Raw genomic sequence first — 18501 nt, 5'->3', positions numbered from 1 at the left:
CTTTCACCACCCATCCTCTAGCGCGCAAACCACACTCACTAACATGCAGCTCCTACTACCACGGATATTCCCTCTCTTTCCCTTTGCCTGCAAACCAAGTCTGCATCAGAGCCCAGGCTTTGCCTTTCCTCCAGCAAGGGAACAGCAGCACAGAGGAGATGAAATACATCCAGCACTAGCAGTTCTGAGCAGCAAGAGCTGTGGTGGCTGATTTTATGATTCCGTGTCCGCTCATTGCCTTGATAGCCAGGCCCGCAAGGAACAGTCCCTCCAATGGAGCAGCACTGGCAGTGCCATCAGATGTGTCCCCTTGAAAGCAGAAGGTGGGCAAAGGATTAGCTTTGGACCAGACCGGAGTGAGAAGATGACAGGATCTGCCTGGAGTCTGGCCGGCGATATTCCAGCTGAGATCTCACTGCACTCAGCACTGGGTGTCTAGGATTTCCTGCCACTTGCCACCTGGCTGGAATCGGGTTCCTTTCCCATACGTAGCCAGGATGAAATGGAAGCGCCACTAAGCTGCATTGTAGGTGTCAGTGCATGGGGCCGGGCCTGGATACTTGGTGACCAAGCCTTCCTAAGCTGGGGCATTGCATGGAAGGATTCACATGGGGCTCCTAGGGGCAGGGCTAGCCACTAACCTCCAAAGGAATTTCCAACAACAGGGGCCCCAAAAGCCCCTTATGAAACCAAACTAAACAAGCCACCCAACCAGTTCTGATTAGTGACTTTCGCCGCAGAGGGCAGTTCCATTCCAACAGTCTTACAACAAAAGGGCGAAGAGAAATCAAGCAGGGAGGAGACCTTTCCTTCCCAAGGATGGACAAGAGGGCATCGCGGCCCCACACAGACAACTCTCCCCCCAATGCCCTCCTGGGCCTGAAGCCAAGCAAGGGATCAGGCGAAAGGCCAGACCGAGAGAACCCCTGGTTTGCTCCTGGGGCCAGCAGAAGCTGGAGGAAATGCCGCTGCTCCAGAGAACAGCCACCGGTGCACTGTGTGGTGAATGGGGCGGATCACCCTCCCCAGCACAAACAGAAACCAAGTGTTTGCAAAGTAGGAAGGGGGCACGGACAGGTGAAATTCTTGTCAGGGAATGTGGGGGAGGGGGATAAACATGGCTACCTATTCATCCGAGGTCAAAGGTCAAACAAACCCAATGAGGACCTAGCTGATTAACAAAGAGCCTGCCACTGCAGTGAGTGAGCATTAAGAAACCCCTTTGTTCCCACTGCTGACTATTCCCTTCAGTTTGCTCAGTGTAATCAAATTAAATCACATTTTTAATGGTTCATTTACTGGCATTTAGAGCAGCTCCACATGTGCAACTGCACAGACTAGCCTTCCCAGCTGGGAATTAAGGCTCATAAGATGATAAAAAAAAAAAAAAAAAAAAAAAAAAGTTCTGTCTGGACGACAAAATTATTTTAACTAAAATTAAAAAAAACAAAACTAAAAACCAAACCACCAGCTCTGAGGCCAGGCCACCCCTCCCATCCCCCAAGGGAGACAAGCTGAGCTCTCGGGAGACAGAAGAGATGAGTCTGATTATAGTTGGGGCAAGTGACAATTAAAGGGGGGAAGCAGAGTCCATCCAGCTGTCTAGGTGCTTATGTAGCTCCTGGCAGTGCAGTATCCGAGTGCCACCCAGTAACAATTCCAGAAACAAGCTCTCTTGCCCACCTGCAGGTGTAGAAACTGGCGGAGGTCACTGATTGAATTGTAATGCGAGGGAGCGGACCCATGTAGGCAAGGAGGTTGTGGAGGGGAAGCTGAGCTGACGAAAAGGGCTTTGCATTTGGCTCAAAGTACTGCGAGGCCCGCGGGTTCTTCTTCTCCCTGATGGGAGCCCCCACTGGAGGCGTCTGGGCGTCTTCCTGGATTAGCCAGAGTGGGGTTTGCGTTCCCCTCCCAGAGGTGAGACAGCCACTGGGAGCTCGCTGACTGTGACGTTGTGCTCGGGTATAACACCCCGGCCTTCTTTGGGGAAGTGAACATAAGAACATAAGAACGGCCATACTGGGTCAGACCAAAGGTTCATCCAGCCCAGTATCCTGTTTACCGACAGTGGCCAATACCAGGTGCGCCAGAGGGAGTGAACCTAACAGGTAATGATCAAGTGATCTCTCTCCTGCCGTCCATCTCCACCCTCTGACAAACAGGGGCTAGGGACACCTTTCCTTACCCATCCTGGCTAATAGCCATTAATGGACTTAACCTCCATGAATTTATCTAGTTCTCTTTTAAACCCTGTTATAGTCCTAGCCTTCACAACCTCCTCAGGCAAGGAGTTCCACAAGTTGACCATGCGCTGTGTGAAGAAGAACTTCCTTTTATTTGTTTTAAACCTGCTGCCTATTAATTTCATTTGGTGGCCCCTAGTTCTTATATTATGGGAACAAGTAAATAACTTTTCCTTATTCACTTTCTCCACATCACTCATGATTTTATAGACCTCTATCATATCCCCCCTTAGTCTCCTCTTTTCCAAGCTGAAAAGTCCTAGCCTCTTTAATCTCTCCTCATATGGGACCCATTCCAAACCCCTACTCTCCACATCACTCATGATTTTATAGACCTCTATCATATCCCCCCTTAGTCTCCTCTTTTCCAAGCTGAAAAGTCCTAGCCTCTTTAATCTCTCCTCATATGGGACCCATTCCAAACCCCTAATCATTTTAGTTGCCCTTCTCTGAACCTTTTCTAATGCCAGTATATCTTTTTTGAGATGAGGAGACCACATCTGTACGCAGTATTCAAAATGTGGGCGTACCAAGGATTTATATAAGGGCAATAAAATATTCTCCATCCCTTTTTTAATGATTCCTAACATCCTGTTTGCTTTTTTGACCGCCGCTGCACACTGCGTGGACGTCTTCAGAGAACTATCCACGATGACTACAAGATCTCTTTCCTGATTAGTTGTAGCTAAATTAGCCCCCATCATATTGTATGTATAGTTGGGGTTATTTTTTCCAATGTGCATTACTTTACATTTATCCACATTAAATTTCATTTGCCATTTTGTTGCCCAATCACTTAGTTTTGTGAGATCTTTTTGAAGTTCTTCACAGTCTGCTTTGGTCTTAACTATCTTGAGTGGTTTAGTATCATCTGCAAACTTTGCCACCTCACTGTTTACCCCTTTCTCCAGATCATTTATGAATAAGTTGAATAGGATTGGTCCTAGGACTGACCCTTGGGGAACACCACTAGTTACCCCTCTCCATTCTGAGAATTTACCATTAATTCCTACCCTTTGTTCCCTGTCTTTTAACCAGTTCTCAATCCATGAAAGGATCTTCCCTCTTATCCCATGACAACTTAATTTACGTAAGAGCCTTTGATGAGGGACCTTGTCAAAGGCTTTCTGGAAATCTAAGTACACTATGTCCACTGGATCCCCCTTGTCCACATGTTTGTTGACCCACAAGATCCAACCTCTTCTTGGCCTGCAGCCGACCGGAAGGGACTCACTACAGTGCCTCAGGCTGGCAGCGGTGCAGAACTCCACCCCACCCCAGGACTGCCCTCCAGTGTCCGGTTGGGATATCAGCTCAAGTCCTGATATGGGCCCAAAGAGGAGACAGCAACCAGCTGACACCTCACCTGAGAGGTGGGCTGAAATCGGACAATGGTCGCCAATTCCAAACGCCACATACAGCGAGGTGCCTAGAGCTAATTATAGAGCTTTGAGCAATTCCTTTCCACAGGGATGTGCTAAGGTTTCTCTGGTCCTGGACCCAGAACACCTTTCTCCCAACTGGGGCCTCAGTCCCAGAGCTCAGGTTCCCAGCATCGCCACTGTTTCCCCAGTCTTCGAGTCAGCCTCCGCAATCCCCACCCAGAGCCCTACAAGAGCATCGCCGGGCTGCAGAACATCGTGTGCACGGCTACAGCTGAACAGAACAGGACCTCAGGGGAGCCCCCTCCTCTGCACAACCATGACACCTTGTGCTACATTTATGGTTTGCATCACTGGTTTCCCAGGGACATACGTTTCCAATTTCCCTTCTTAACCCTCTGCCCAGCTCAGCCTTTCTCACCCACTACGTCGAGCTGGTAGGTGTGGTTGATGCTCCCATATTTGTTCTCCACGATGCAGGTGTAGTTGCCTTTATCGGACGGCACCACTGAGTCCATGATGATGCTCCAGGTTGCGTAGCGGACCTAAGGAGGCAGGAGAGACAACAAAGACAGTTCAATGTGGTTATTGGCACATAGCTTTATCATCTGCGTACTCCAAATGGTATGGCGAGGAATTAGCGGCCCCAGACCATGCCAGGGCTGCGTTTGATAGAACAAATGCCCTTGAATTCCAGAGCACGTCAAAGCCATCTCTGACCCCTGGGCCTCGTGTTCTAGGCAGGCCATAAATCTCAGCTCAAGGTCACCTTTACCCATTGCTACAGGGGGATGGTAATCACTCCCAGCTGTCCCAGGACAGACGCGACACAGAGCCATCTGCATCTGGAAACATGATGTCAATGGAGTTTGATGGGCTGGCACTGACTGCAGGAAACCCCTCTCCAGGTAGCCCCAGCCTGCCTTCCCGCCCGCAGCGTCACGGGAGCAGAATCTCACCGCTCCAAACTGTCTCGCGTCTCTCAGAACAGACTGCCCCGGCCTCTGCTACTCCCATGTCACTCGGCTAAGCACTCCTCCCTAGCCAGTCCCCACTCCCACGCAGGAATCAATTCCCAGTTCAGAGCCTGGGTATCGGGGCACATCCCTGAGTCACCCCCCGCAACCCCAGGGCCAGCACCTCCACACCCGACTGCAGGGGGCTCTCTGTCACATGAGCCCCTGAGTGGAAACAGGGATTAAAAAGCATGCAGGTGAGCAAGGGTCCTCCTGCTGATGTTCCCAGGGGGCTTCATGAAACTGTAGGCCAGACTCCACCCCATGCATTTCACAACACCGCAGCAAGCTCTGAACAGCTCAGCATGCTCCAGGGAGGGTAGCTGAGACATGCACTGTTGCAATTGCAGCATCTTGGAGCAGCAAAACTGTTTCCTGCCCTCCCAGCCCCAAAGCATCCCAGATCTCGGCTGTTTGGCTTGGAGAGGGTGAGGGGTTTTTACTGTGGATGTCCCATACTGGACTAGCGTCTCCACTATGGTTTCCTGGGCCCTGGAAGCTGAGCTCCTTCTACTCAACACGGCCATGTTCACTCCTGAATAAAACCACCTTTGTCACTGCTGGATGAAAGCAGGATCCCAAGAAGCAGCTTCTCCTATCGAGACCTTCTCTGATACCAGCTTCATGCTAGTGCTGTTGCATTCCTGGCTCCCAGCTGGATTCCAGCCCCATTATCCCACCTCCCCATCCGGGCATTGCATTGTGTGCCCAGGCCTTCACCTTCCAATTACAGCCAGTGTGCCACTGTCAGAGTCAGCTCACAGCAACAGGCAGGGACAGCAGGAGCTTCCCACAGCACAAGGACACAATGCAGAGCACTGAGCCCTAGGCGCCTCTGTAGCCTCTCCAGGCACTGTCACTGCAGAAATGCCATACGGTAGCAGAGTGATTTAGGGTGGCATTTGGGGAATGGAGAAGCATTTTCTTCCTGTGCTTACTGAAAAACTGGCTTGCCCTGGGAGAAGGTGCTGGCCGGCCTCGGTTCTGTCCTGAAGCCTTTCTCAACAACTGTTGTGAGTCACAATTTATACAGCTGTGTCTTTTGCCCCCAGGTACATCATGGACTTCATGTGAACAGCACCACTGAAAGGCAGCCAGCACTAGCCTAGGAGGGCAGGGTCCGGGGAGACCAGCCAGGAGATGAAGCACCACCGCATTGCTATGGAAAGTGCCCAGGCATCTAGCATTCAAAGTCGTTTACAAGAGACACTCCCCTCCTCTGCACCATGAACAGCTCAGGGATCAAAACCTCCTGGCACAATGGGGCTGTCTCCAAAAGGTGCAAGGCTGAGTCGGCCCTGCTGGGATTTGAACTTTGGAAGCCCAGTTGCTTCAACAGTGATGCATGAGAGGAAGACTGCCCTTGGGTTAAGGACACTGGAGGGGAGCTCAGAAAGCTGGGGTTCTTATTCCTGGCTCTGGGTGATCTTGGGCTACCCTATGCCTCAGTTTTCCATCTGTAAAAAAGGCTACGAGTACTTTCTTTCTCCCACACTGTGTCTCGTCTATTTAAATGGTCGGGAAGGGCAGGAGCACTCTTACTATGTGCATGTATGGGCAGCACCTGGCACAGTGGGGCCCCGATCTCAGAAATAATAATAATGACAAACCTAATATAGGAGGAGCGGGGAGGGAAGGGTGGTGTCATTGACTAAGGCGTTTTCCTCGGCGTCCCATGAGCACCAGGAGGGTCGGATTGAAAGCGTACAATTCCAGGGTGTTACAAGGATGAAATATTACTAACATACGCCAAGGAGACTCTCCTGGTGTCCATGCCACGCCCGTTCCCTGCCTGAAAGGCCAGTCTCCCTCTCACCTTTGATTCCTTAGGACCAGCCAGGGGAATCTTTGAGCAGATAGCTCTGCTCCAGCATGTAATAAAGTGAGCTTAGAAGAGTCATGATGTGGCTGATTTCCTAGGGTTTGTGCCAGCGCCTTGCTGGACCCTAATGGGACATGGGCCAATAGCTGGATTTCATTTGCACAATCAAGTGCATGAGTCAGTGGCCAGTGAATAATCAAACTGCTAGCTGGAGGGGAGCGCAGAGCAGAGGGCTGACTCAGAGAGTCTCTCTCGCGGGAGAGGGCAAGGTCTCCTGGGAGACCTGAGGCTCCTATCCCAAGCACAGGGAAACACACTACTCGAGGTAGCAGCCGCTGCCACCAGGTTACCATATTGGCCACACAACGTTCCTTGCTTGCGTCTCTGCGGCTGGGAAACCACCTCCCACAACAGATCTATGGCTTATCTGTTTCCTTCCCTGCAGCCCTGAATGGGGAGCTCCCACTGTGCTCCGGAGGAGCTGACACAGGTAGGAATCCTTGTCTCCAGCAGAGAAAGGCTAATTCAATAGCACACAAAGCCATCCAGCTGTTCTAGAAGTTTTTCAAGGCCCAATACACGGGCCAACTCAGCCAGGCAAAACCAAAATGTAGTTGCTACAAATGACTAAGAAAAACAAGAGTGCATCAATGGAGCTCGATTTCACTTTAACAAGAAAGAGTAATTATCATCTGAAAATGGCACAGAACCTTCTTCAAATTGGTTTGATTCAGGAGAAATGAGGATAATTATTTGATGTATGAATCATGGATTGTGTCTCATTAAAGCCATTATTGATTCCTCCTGAGAGGCCTTGACCAACATTTCAGTTTTAAAAAGAGAAGGAAAAAAGGACAGTTCTTCCCTCTGGCTACTTCGGGAGGAGTTTTATGGATGCAGGAGTCTATGCAGTGGAGCTGTGGTGGCAGCACTGAATCGTTCAGCACTGAAACACGTTGTTCTCCGGGCAACCAAAGGAGGAGTGTCAAAACCAGACAGCAGAACACCCACACCCACTGCCAGAACGCCTTTCGCTTCTCCAGAGGTGCAACCACACCACTCACTGTAGCTTTAAAGATGACAGGGAAATGCTCCCCTAGCAATCACAGGGTAAGCTGTGCCCTCCAATATTGTACAATAGCGACTGCTAGAAAGAAACAGAGCAGCAAGTGCTCTCTCTCTTTTGGCTGTCGGACTCCAGCGCTGGCCGTCCAGGGAGCCTGCATAGTGCTCCCAGGTCCTCTCCTGCTTTGATTTGAACTCAGAGCCCCGAACAACAGCTTTGTTACAAGGGAAAGGAAACATTGAGATACCAGCCCCACACTCCTTGGAGAGCTCCAGAGTCTAAGGCCTGGTCCACACTACCCCCCCACTTCGGACTAAGGTACGCAAATTCAGCTACGTTAATAACGTAGCTGAATTTGAAGTACCTTAGTCCGAACTTACCGCGGGTCCAGACGCGGCAGGCAGGCTCCCCCGTCGATGCCGCGTACTCCTCTCGCCGAGCTGGAGTACCGGCGTCGACGTCGAGCACTTCCGGGATCGATCCCAGAACATCGATTGCCTGCCGTCGGACCCGGAGGTAAGTGTAGATGTACCCTAAGGCTCCATTCGCCTGCTTCAGTTCACTCCCAGACAGCACATCCCTGGCAAACAACAGACCCGCATTGGAGCTAAGTGGCCTGTCCTGCTCTTCCTAAGGGAGCCAAGTATCAGGGAGTGAATTATGGCCCGAGAGCTGGGCCTGGGAGACTTTCCCAAGAAACCTGTCAGCCTGGGGCCCCTACTGCTTCTGCTGGCCATATTGTTGCCCTGTAATAAAATCATCCCCCGTCCCCTGCAGTAACTGGGCTTGTCCTATAACAGCCCCGCCGTGGGAAGAACCCAGAGAGTTCCCCGGAGTATCACAAATGAGGGGGGGAATCTGATGCAGTTTGTGTGCAGATCAATACAGCAGGGGAGCAAAAAACCCCAATGTCAAAGCTGGGCAAGAGAAACTCATTTCAGCCTTTCTTCCATCCCCTCCCCGATAACGCATACTAGCGCAAACTTGACCCATCAGCAGGTCACCCTCACAGGTCTGTTTTGTAACCTGAATGTTACAGGGGCCCATCTGTCCCTGCTGGGAGACTACAGCCCAAATGAGCAGCCTTCCTGGTGCATGCTAATCTGCAACACCCATTCACTTTCCCCCCCAAAGCAATGGTTTCAGTCTAGGTTCTTATCTGACTCCTCTTCCTGTAGCTTGGGAGGTGCCCAGATACATTTAGAGATGCAGCCTCACCATACCCCTGGGAGATGGAGAAGGTTTGTTACCCGCATTTCACAGGTGGGGGAACTGAGGAACAGAGAGGTTAAGTGACTTGCCCAAGGTCACACAGGGAGCCTGTAGCAGAGACAGGGAGTTGAACCCAGAACTCCAGAGGCCCAATCCAGTGCTTCCACATGTCCATCCTTCCTCCTCCTCAATGCACTTTTCAATAAGAATTATTTGTACCAGAAGCCCAGAGCTCACAAACCAACCAGCACCACTCCAGTATCACTCCCACAATGCTCCACCCTGCAACAACAACCCAGCACGCACATATACTCCCCCCTGCAGTGACAGCCCAGTGCACAGGCAGCCCCGTGCTCACAAAGTATTTTACATCACCACCACCCTGTGCAAAGCTCATTCACAAGCAACCCTACAATAACAAACCTATGCACACGTATCCAGTGGGGATAGAATCCAATACATTTTCAAGAAGGAGGCGTTTTATATTCAGGTTCCCAAGGGATTATTATAAACAGCAAAGGGGAAACAAATCATTTTAGAAAGTTAGAGAAATGTCTCCCTGGGACTCTCCCCCCCCACTTTATAATCCTGAAGGCTGTTGGGCGACCAGCATTGAGAGAACTTCCCCTTCCAACCTACCTGGACATACAAGAGAGATGCTGCTGCTTTATCTAGAACAGGATACTTGGGCCCAATCCTCAGCGGGTGTAGGCTGGCAGAGCTCCATTGCAGGGAATGGAGCTGTGTGGCAGGCAGTGAAATGAGGCCAGTTTACCCCAGCTGAGAACCTGGCCCTAAAGAGAAAGGCTGACCCTAGAAGAACAAGAGCCCCCAGGGGGGCATTCAGGATTGCCCACTTTATGCAGCTCCTTGCACCATGATACTGGGAGCCTGGGGCTGGAACTTGGTGCCTATTCACTGCAGTGTTGGGTGCACAAAGAATGCCCAAGACCCTGCCTGGCAGAGCCCGTTAGCTTCAGACAGAGAAAATCCCACAGCCTCTGTGCTCCAGACCAATTCATACCCCCTATCTGCACAGCACCCCCATTCCTGCTCACCTTGTATCCACCGATGCGGTGGTCGGGCTTGAACTCCTTGCCGTTTTTCAGCCAGCGCAGCGTGGGGCTGGGTGTCCCGCTCGACGGGCACTTGAACTTCACCGTTTTGGCAGCTGGGACAGCATGGAGCTTCTTCTCCATCTTCTCGGGGTATGTCCAGTAGGGAGCCACAGCCACTGAGCAGAGAGAGGCGAGTCAGCACGGGGGAGGATGCAGACAGGAGGGACCCGCGGCTCAGTCGCTGGCACTGGGACCTCACAACGGGCCATGTGGGCTTGGAACTTCCCCTGCAGGCTGCACAATGCCCCCAGTGCAAATGGGGCACACTGAGATGGACGCCATCCCTCTGCCCCAGCCCCCGCTCCTGGCTTAGGGGAAGAACAGAGTCTGATGGCTGCAAAGGGGTTCGTTGTAAAAATGGCTGTGAAGGAGAGGAAGGGCCAACATAGCCAAAGGGAGAGCCCGAGACAAACCCAGGGAGGTCCAAAAGCTGTCACCTGCACTAGTATCAGTTCTTTCTAGAGCCCCTCTCAGCTGGATGAGCACCCAGGCCCTGTTAACAGGCCACCGGCTGTCTGCAGTGCAACCCGAGCCCCAGCCAGCAGCCTGTCGCTGGGCGAGATCGTGGCTCCAGTAGCCTACAAAGTCTTTGATCACTTGTGTCACACAGTCACTGGAGACGCCTGTCCTGCACCCGGGGATACACTCCCTTCCAGCCCCAATTATGCTATTCAGCTGGGACCAGGACTCCTCCGTGGCTGGATTTGCCTTGCGAGCTTGGAGGCAGAATCTGCAGCTGCTAATCTGAGTGTGATTGCAGTAGGAGGGTTTGGGGGACAGGGAAGGGGCAGGACTTTAAAAAATACTGAAGAGTATCCTCACTGGTTTAACCTTGCAGTCAGGTGGGCCAGGAACCTGGAGCTACGGTGGACTGTAGACAAGACATCCTACCCCAACCAGACAGATCATGAACACGTTTCAGGCAAGGGAAGGAGACACACAGTATTTTAGCAGCACCCTCATTGAGACTAAGGTCTTGTCTATCTGGAGAAATTTACTGACATAATTATACTGGGATAATTAGACCACTATAGTTAGGGCACTATAACTCCCCGGGTGGACACTCATTCTGGAAAATTATACCGGTGAGTTATACCAGAATAACTCCAGCAGGATCCTTCTCCCAGTATAATTATGCCAGTAAATTTCCACAGGTAGACACATCCCTAACTGGGATATTGGCAACACCAGGAAGCTAGAGGTTTACCTGGCCTGCCCAGTTGGTGGGTGCTCTGCCCTCCCCCAGCCCTTGCGTTCTCCAGGTGGGACTGGCTGGAGCAGGAGTCACTTCCCAGAGCAAGCTGCTGGCCTTTTGTCAGGCTCTGAGTGTTATTTAGATGTATGCGCATGGATCCAAGCCAGCCGCTCATGCGCACATGGCCAGCTCCTTCAGAGGCATTCACACGCGCTGACACTCCAGCAGCCCAGGTGACCTTGACATTTCCAAAGCGGATAATGGTCTGGGTGAATGAATGACAAGCTGAAGCCTGGAGGCAGGAGCGTTTCCTCCCAGCCCGCTACATCTGCAGGCAGGGGCCGTGAGGACACTTTGGGAAATTCACAGGTGAGCAGAGGATAACAGCATGCAGCTCACAGCTGTTCGCTATGGCTGCTGGCAGCCTGGGCCATCACCTGCTAGGCCCTAGCAGTGCTGGGCCAGGCCCCGCCAATGGGCTAGGCCTCTCATAAAAACTCTTAAGTTGCTTTAGTGAATGACAAAAAATAAAAAGGAGACACCACCCCATGAAATGCGGCACCCGAGGTTTTGGGGCCAAGACCCTTCCCCCCCGGAGAGGTAGCAGCCGGGGGAGGGCAGTGTCTGCCTGAGGCTGCGTTAGGTATCAAATCGTGTCTCATGCGTACGGTTCGGTTTGGTGTTATCTGCCTCCTTCTCCTCCGAGGAGGAGTCGTCATCGTCGTCGTCATCCTCAGCGGATGGAAGAGCGTCTGCAAGAGAAGAGAAGAGAGGGCCAGGTTTCAGTTTTGCTTCCAGCTGCCTCACTTACCATCCTGCAGGAAGAAGAACCAAGCAGAGCTGCACAGGGCCACTCCCTTCCCAGGTGTGGCTTTTACCCTTCCTCCCCCTTGTCCTGCACATTCATTGGGCTGCCTAGAAGCCATTCACCCCCCTTGTCTAAGTAGCAAAGGGGGTTCCCACTAATACAAACACAGCCCCAGAGCAACTTGCAGAATAGCTCCGATGGGCAGAATTAAAAGGCAGAGTTTAGGAACTGTATGTAACAGATCCCCATTCCCCTTTGCCCGGGGACAATGGGAAGGGAGGGCTTCCCGGCATGCCCCTCCCAGACAGATGCTCACTGGTACATTCCACACGCTGGAGACCAGCAAGTCATGGCAACACGATTTGCTGCCCGCGCTGTGTCATCACATGAAGGGGGCAGAGCGTGCAGGTACCAGAGCTCAGGCGAGGAGAGCTCTGCAGTCACCAGGGGTGGGTCAGACTGGTCAGGCTTCTCGCTGGTCCATGCCATTTTGCAGGCTTTCACCTCACATAACAGTGGGGTTCCAACACCAGGCACTGAGGAGCGCGGAGTGGGACGCTCATGTGGACGGGGGAAGCCAGGAGGGTCAAAACAAGCACTCCCTTTGGCCCTGGGAGGGACCTGAGTACATGGGTTCTGGGGCCAGGGGAGAGGGAGCGGAGAACTCTGGGCAGTCAGGGAGAAATGGAGGAAGTCTGGCCCCCACCTGGCCCCTCCATCTCTCTCCTTGGCCTTGCAACCACAGCTCAGAACAGCCCTGTCTGAGACAGGACCAGGGGCTGAGAGTTCCCACCCGCCCACACACAACCAACGGCCCAAGGACTTGGCAGCAAACCTGTCCTAACTCCCTGGCGCAGGCCCTAGACGCTGCGGTGCATACCACTATGCAGGAGTGCCGGTGCGCCCCAGCAGCCGCATTTCAGTTAGAACACGGGATTTTACATCCACTAAGGAGGCCAGGAAGTGGCGCGATCAGTGCTAGGAGCCTGGTCCTGCCGATTTTCATACTGAATTCAATGTAATGTCCACATTTCTGCTTTCAGTGTGCCACGCCTTGTGGCATTGGCAATACAGCACTATATTGGCAGAAAGGGAGCTGGGGGACGAGGCAGAAGAGTGGGGATTATCTGGGGGTTCAGCCCCCAGGGAGGGGGGTTGAGGTAGTGGCATAAGCACTAGTTGGATGTGTTTGCTATATCGATCAGCAGGGAAATGGTTAATAGCATTGACATTTAAATTGACACTGAGATGCACGGCAGCTCACCCCCCTTGGAGCTATCAGTTCAGTCTGTCTGCAGGTTCAGGCAGACAATGCTATAGCAGTTATGGTCAAGTCACGTTTCTAAGCATTTCTCTTAACACAACGGCTGGAGACACAATGCACCTTTGCGTGAGAGCTGAGGTTCTGCAGGCGCGTAAGTACAGACTGCCTGGGCCCCTCCCTCTACGGCAGCTCAGCTTCCTATCCACCATCAGGCATTCCGATTCCAACACCACGAGACATGCTAGTTCTAGCCGCTCTGCCACCAGTTCCCACCCAGCTCCTTTTCACCGGCTATCGTATTTACCTGGCACCATGGTACCTCGACACTGCCCAGCCCGTCTAATAATTAATCTAGATCTGAGCCTGGCTAACGCTTGTAAGCATGTCTGAAGCTGTTTTCCAAACAGGGTGATGGGCAGGCATGGCTGTGACACTGCATCCACACCCAACATGGGGACAGGCTAAGAAAGCACAATACAGATTCTCTAGTGGGGGTAAATTGATAGGGAGTTTTTAGTTTGTGAGGTTGTTAGAAAACCATCTGCCTCCCTCGACAGTCACTGAAATCAGCCCAAAGTGGGGCTAGCTACCCCCCTGCTGGAAAATGCTGTGCCGGACCATGGCTATCGCTAGCATGGCTGGGTGCCCAGGATGGATGGGGCCAAAACAGCTCAGAGAGCTTTAATGACAGGCTCTGCAGGGCTGGGCCGCCTGCGCCCAATCCTCTGGATGATGAAAGGGCTGTGATCTAGTCACCTATCCGACAGGTTAAACAAACAGTTCTGCCCCCATCCCCCCTTTGTACTGGAGACACCTGCCAGCAGGGAGCAGCAAACGGGGCCAGAATAGAACTCTCAGGGAGTCAAAGACTGGGCCCGGGTCACTCTGTAGGCAGGTCCCAGCATTGCTGAGAAATTCTCATTTGATTCCTAAATGCCCAGTTACCCACCTCCTCCCTTCTCTCCCGCATCTTCCCTGCTCTGCTCGCTGACTGCTTGGGAACAGCTGCTAATGCTCCCAGCCTTCCTCTTCAGAACACCGCCCGATTGTTCCAGGGTCGGCAATAAAACCCAACGGCTGTTGTTCGTCTGGTGGACGGGCTCCCATTTGCCTCCCTGGCGTTCCCCTCCGCAAGCGGTGTCCTGATGAACCCTGCGCACCAGACCCCATGGTGACCCCGCGAGACATGACAGAGCGCTCAGAGCAGCCCGCAAAACGTGCAGCTGGCCCAGTAAAACCTAGCTGGCTTTTCCTGCCCCTGGCCTGAGACAACCCCATGGCAGTTTTCTCCCACACCTTCCAGGGCCCAGAACAGCTACGTGACCCGGCTACAGGTCGTGAGACAGATGCACAGGTGCACGATGCCCTCTCGGTCTGCAAGACGGGGTTTGCAAACCCACTCACAACTCCCCAGACATTTCTTAGCAGCTAACCTGCCCCTAGGGCCTCTCCTCCCATGTCCAGCCAGCCCAGCAACTGCTCTGAATCCCCCCCATATACACCCTGCTGTGCAACACCTTTGCTCCAAACCATTCCAGGCAGCCTCCTGCAGCCAGCACTGAAAAGAGTCCTTGGGTGGGTGTAACACATTTCCATTACCCTGGTACTTGTATCCCCAATCAGACCACTCCAGGATCAGCCCCAGGGGAACAGCTGCTGCAGCATGAGTCAAAGAAGCTGCCACATTCTACATCTGCCCATCCCCGCTGAGGCAGCCAGCACAGCCAGTGAAAGGAGGGGGACGAGAAGTCCAACACGCTACGAATGTGCATCCAGGATGTATGGGCGTGCGGTGCCACGGCACAGAGAACACATCAGCTTATTCCTAGAACACGGCAGGGAGGGTGCACAGGGATGCTCTGATGCTGGCTGCACACCAAGCCATTGTAAAGCTTTGGGGTTCCCCGACCAGTGCCCCACAGACCACAACAGACCACCAGCTACCAGAAGAAAGATAAGACCATCTGCAGGTGTGTACACACAAGGTTTACACCCTGTTCCCACACAGGTAATCTGCTTCCTGCCCTACAGCCTGGCAGCTGGGCCCCCCTTCCCTTTGTGCCCAGCCCCAGGGCTGCTACGAACCTGAGACATTAACGGAGAAGTAGGTGGTCTCGCTCCCTGAGGGGCTGTTGGTCATGCAGGCATAGAGCCCTGAGTCCTCAGGCACAGCGTCCCTGACCTCTACCTCCTCCCCAGTGATGCGCGTCCGGTTGTTCTCTGACAGCTGGACCCCGTCTCGCACCCAGTTGATGCTCTGGACATCGTCCCGTAGCCGGCAGCGCAATTGGAGGAGGTCGCCAGGGTGAGCCGAATGCGACTCCACTTCAATTTTCGCTTTGGGCAGAACTGGAAGAGTTAGGAGAGAGAGAAAGAAAATAGAGACAAAAGGAAACCACGCTGTGAACGGACGTTTATTGGGGTTTGCTTGTCCCGCGGGGAGTCTCCTGCGCCACCCTCCTGCAGCGACTCTGCAGGCCAAACCCTGCTCCGGGACGCAGGTCTCAGCTTTCCACATGTGGCGGTTTGGAGAAGCAGCGTCGGGGCGCAGTGTGACGGGCCGTTGCCTTTTAATCCAGCTGCGATGATGGGCACGGGAAGCAGCTAACGACAGCTGCAACAGGGTGCCATGCTTGCCAGGCAGATGGCTGCATCCGGTGGAGACGTGCCGGTGACTTGAAGACGGCATGGTGCGAAGGACAATTCAGCTCACCTACCTGTCAGCCTGAAAAGCACAGCAGCTAGCAGGCCTGCCACGCAGCCCACAGAGCAGGGGGGAGAGGGGAAGAAGAGGCAGAGGTTAAAAGCAACTGCAGCAGGATTAAGCATTTCACCTTCATTTTATAACCCAGACATTAGCAAGGAAATTGAGGCTGTTCATGCGCCCTTTGACCTTTTACCAAGCATCACTCAGCCCAGCCCCTTAGGGTAAGAAAATACTTTGGCCAAGGTTTTCAGAAGGGAATTTTGGGGGCTCAACTTGAGACGTCTCAAAGGGGCCTGGTTTTCAGAGGATGGGTGCTGGGCATTTACTGAAAATCAGGCCCCTTTAAGGGGGTCTTCAGTTGGGCACTCAAAATTGCAACTCACTTCTGAAAATCTTGGCTTATTCATGACTCTCTCCCCTGCCCCCCTCCTCTCTCCAGTAGCTGAACCCCACTAGAGAGAGAGCATATGCAGAGGCTGCCCTTGGGAGCACCACGCTCTGCCCAATCTCTCCCTTCCTGCAAAGCTCAGGGAAGGCAGCCAGCAAAGCAGGCCAGGTTTCATGCTGCCTGATTATCACTTCGCTTAAAGCATTTTAAGGAAGGGGGAGAAGGTGGAGGATCAATTGAGGGAACTGCATTAAGGCAGAGGCTAAGTGGTAAATGCTTTCGTAACAGCAGTGTCCTGGCTGGGCCGGGTCAGCTCAGGTGAGACTCCAGTTGAACAGGTGCTGGCTGGAGTATTCCAAGTTTCCAACTCTATTAAGATGGGAGAATTGCAGCTGCCATCAAATGCAACATTTGGTTTAGCAGCACAAAGATCCTTTCTCTTCACTCCAAGACGCTCCGACTCTACTTGATCTGTTGTCTCCCAACTACATCAGAGCCAGTCTGAGCACATGTGGGCTGGGAGGCTGGGCCTCAGACACTGCCTTTTAAACCGCTGTCTTGCAGGGTCACTGTTCCAGGATTCCTCTCTGGTTCCTGCTTTAGAGAACACCCGATACAAAGGTGTAGCTGAGGAGCAAGGCTGCAACCTCCGAGTGTGTGAGAACAAACAGAGCCCTCCAGAGGTTTCACATGCAAACCAACTACTCTGCACCTCCTGGCTCCAAGCAAAGCCACTTGAGATGAGTCCAATCTGGAAGCAGCTCATGTGAGGCTCCCTGAATTCTACCTACCTATCATTTGAGAGCAGTGTCAGCTGAAATACACAGAGACCCACTCGTGCACTCTCCCAGACCCCAAACTCCGCCTCGGGGAGCAGAGTCTCAAGGGGAGACATTGCTTCTAAAGACACTAGTCGCCCACAGGGCGAAATGTCACGATGGCCTCCCGCAGAGAAGTCTTTACCCCTGCAGAGGTTCAATCCCTCTCCCCACAGCTGCTCAAGGCATCATGGCTGGAAGGACTTGGGAGTTGCAGGGCCAGGAACAAAGGGGGAAGGAGGCAGGGTGTCATAGGAGATACCCACCCTCCAATGCCAAACAAATCACTGCTTTAGCTTGGTGCAATACCTGGCACTGCCAGGGAGAGCAGGACACTGCGAAAGCCAGGGTGTCTCTCTGGGGCATGGCCTAGGTGTCCATGGCTCAATAGGCTTGGTTCAGCTCACACCCAATATCGGAAAGGACGAGAGCACGACCCTTCCACCTGCTCCCATCCCCATCAGCCCTGTTTGGGCTCCAATTCAATTTGGAGGCTTTCTCCACCAGCGTGATATTGAATCCAAGAGCAAAACGTCAATTGGATTTCCTCTGTGTGTGTCAGACTTCCCACAGCCTCCCCAATGCCTGAGTGGCATTACATACCCCCAGCCCCAGTGCTAAGCTAATTTATCAGTGCACTCATCCATCAAACAGACAAGAGCTTTCTGGTGGATACTGCTAGAAACACACAGCAGTGCCCCTTCCCCTCCCCCAGAGAGGAACTCATAAAGAGATACCAGTGGGAGCGCTCTGCGCATTGGCATTATCCCAGCATCATGCTCAGAAAGGCACTTGTTCACAGAGCTGCAGACTCGGGCTACAGCGTGTGACCCCTACAAGCATGACTCCATCTGCTCCACACAGGTAAGTCGTTTACAACAGATGACTTACCTGCCCAGAACCCCTGGGGCTGAGCACTTCATACCCTGCAGCCATCAAACACACACACACACACACAAAACCTGTGCAAACAACTCCAGCAATGTAATCACAAAACAACACTGAAAGAAGCTTGCCGAGGTATTGATTGCGAAGTGCATTTTTCTTCCCATGCAGCCCTGGGGAGTTATCCTGAAATGCAACATGGTTTTGCCCCATCCACAAAGTTACACCAGTTTAACTTAAATAAGTTTTTAAACTATAAAGCCGGTGTCACTCCTTGTGTGGACACTTATTTTAGTTTAGCTTAAATGAATTTCTAATTACTTTAGCTAACACCCCCGCCCCCACAAAGAGGCTTGCATTGGTTTAAAAATCACACCTTTAAACAGTGCAACTTCAGGGCACAGACTATATTTATGTACAGCACCTTGGACAACAAGGACCTAGTCTCTTAAGCACAACTGTAATACAAATAATATTTTAGTATTAAAAAAATGAAAGATCCATTTAGAGGAACTTTGCTTTTTTCTGCTATAGATCCTGTCTTGTTTTTGTTGTTGCTGTTGTTTTTTTAGGCATT

At 52.4% G+C, this 18501-nt stretch overlaps 1 protein-coding gene across 4 annotated transcripts in view; it reads right to left on the bottom strand.

The window, feature by feature from the left end:
• Nucleotides 1-18501, bottom strand: part of FGFR1 (fibroblast growth factor receptor 1) — a 60919-nt gene that overhangs the window by 21845 nt on the left and 20573 nt on the right. The window contains exons 3-7 of one of the 4 annotated variants that reach the window (XM_065398236.1): nt 15212-15463; nt 11723-11806; nt 10506-10508; nt 9800-9975; nt 4047-4170 (exon numbers count right to left, since the gene is read on the bottom strand). In XM_065398236.1, coding sequence (XP_065254308.1) covers nt 4047-4170; nt 9800-9975; nt 10506-10508; nt 11723-11806; nt 15212-15463 — 639 coding nt within the window. Of the gene's footprint in view, nt 1-4046; nt 4171-9799; nt 9976-10505; nt 10509-11722; nt 11807-15211; nt 15476-18501 lie in introns of all 4 variants that reach the window. The other 3 variants (XM_065398238.1, XM_065398239.1, XM_065398240.1) reach the window with 3 other exon arrangements.

The sequence above is a fragment of the Emys orbicularis genome, chromosome 2, assembly GCF_028017835.1.
Source record: "Emys orbicularis isolate rEmyOrb1 chromosome 2, rEmyOrb1.hap1, whole genome shotgun sequence".
In the NCBI taxonomy this organism is placed as follows: Eukaryota; Metazoa; Chordata; order Testudines; family Emydidae; genus Emys; species Emys orbicularis.
Note: the sequence above shows the minus strand (reverse complement) of the source record. Positions and strands in the feature narration are given on the sequence as shown.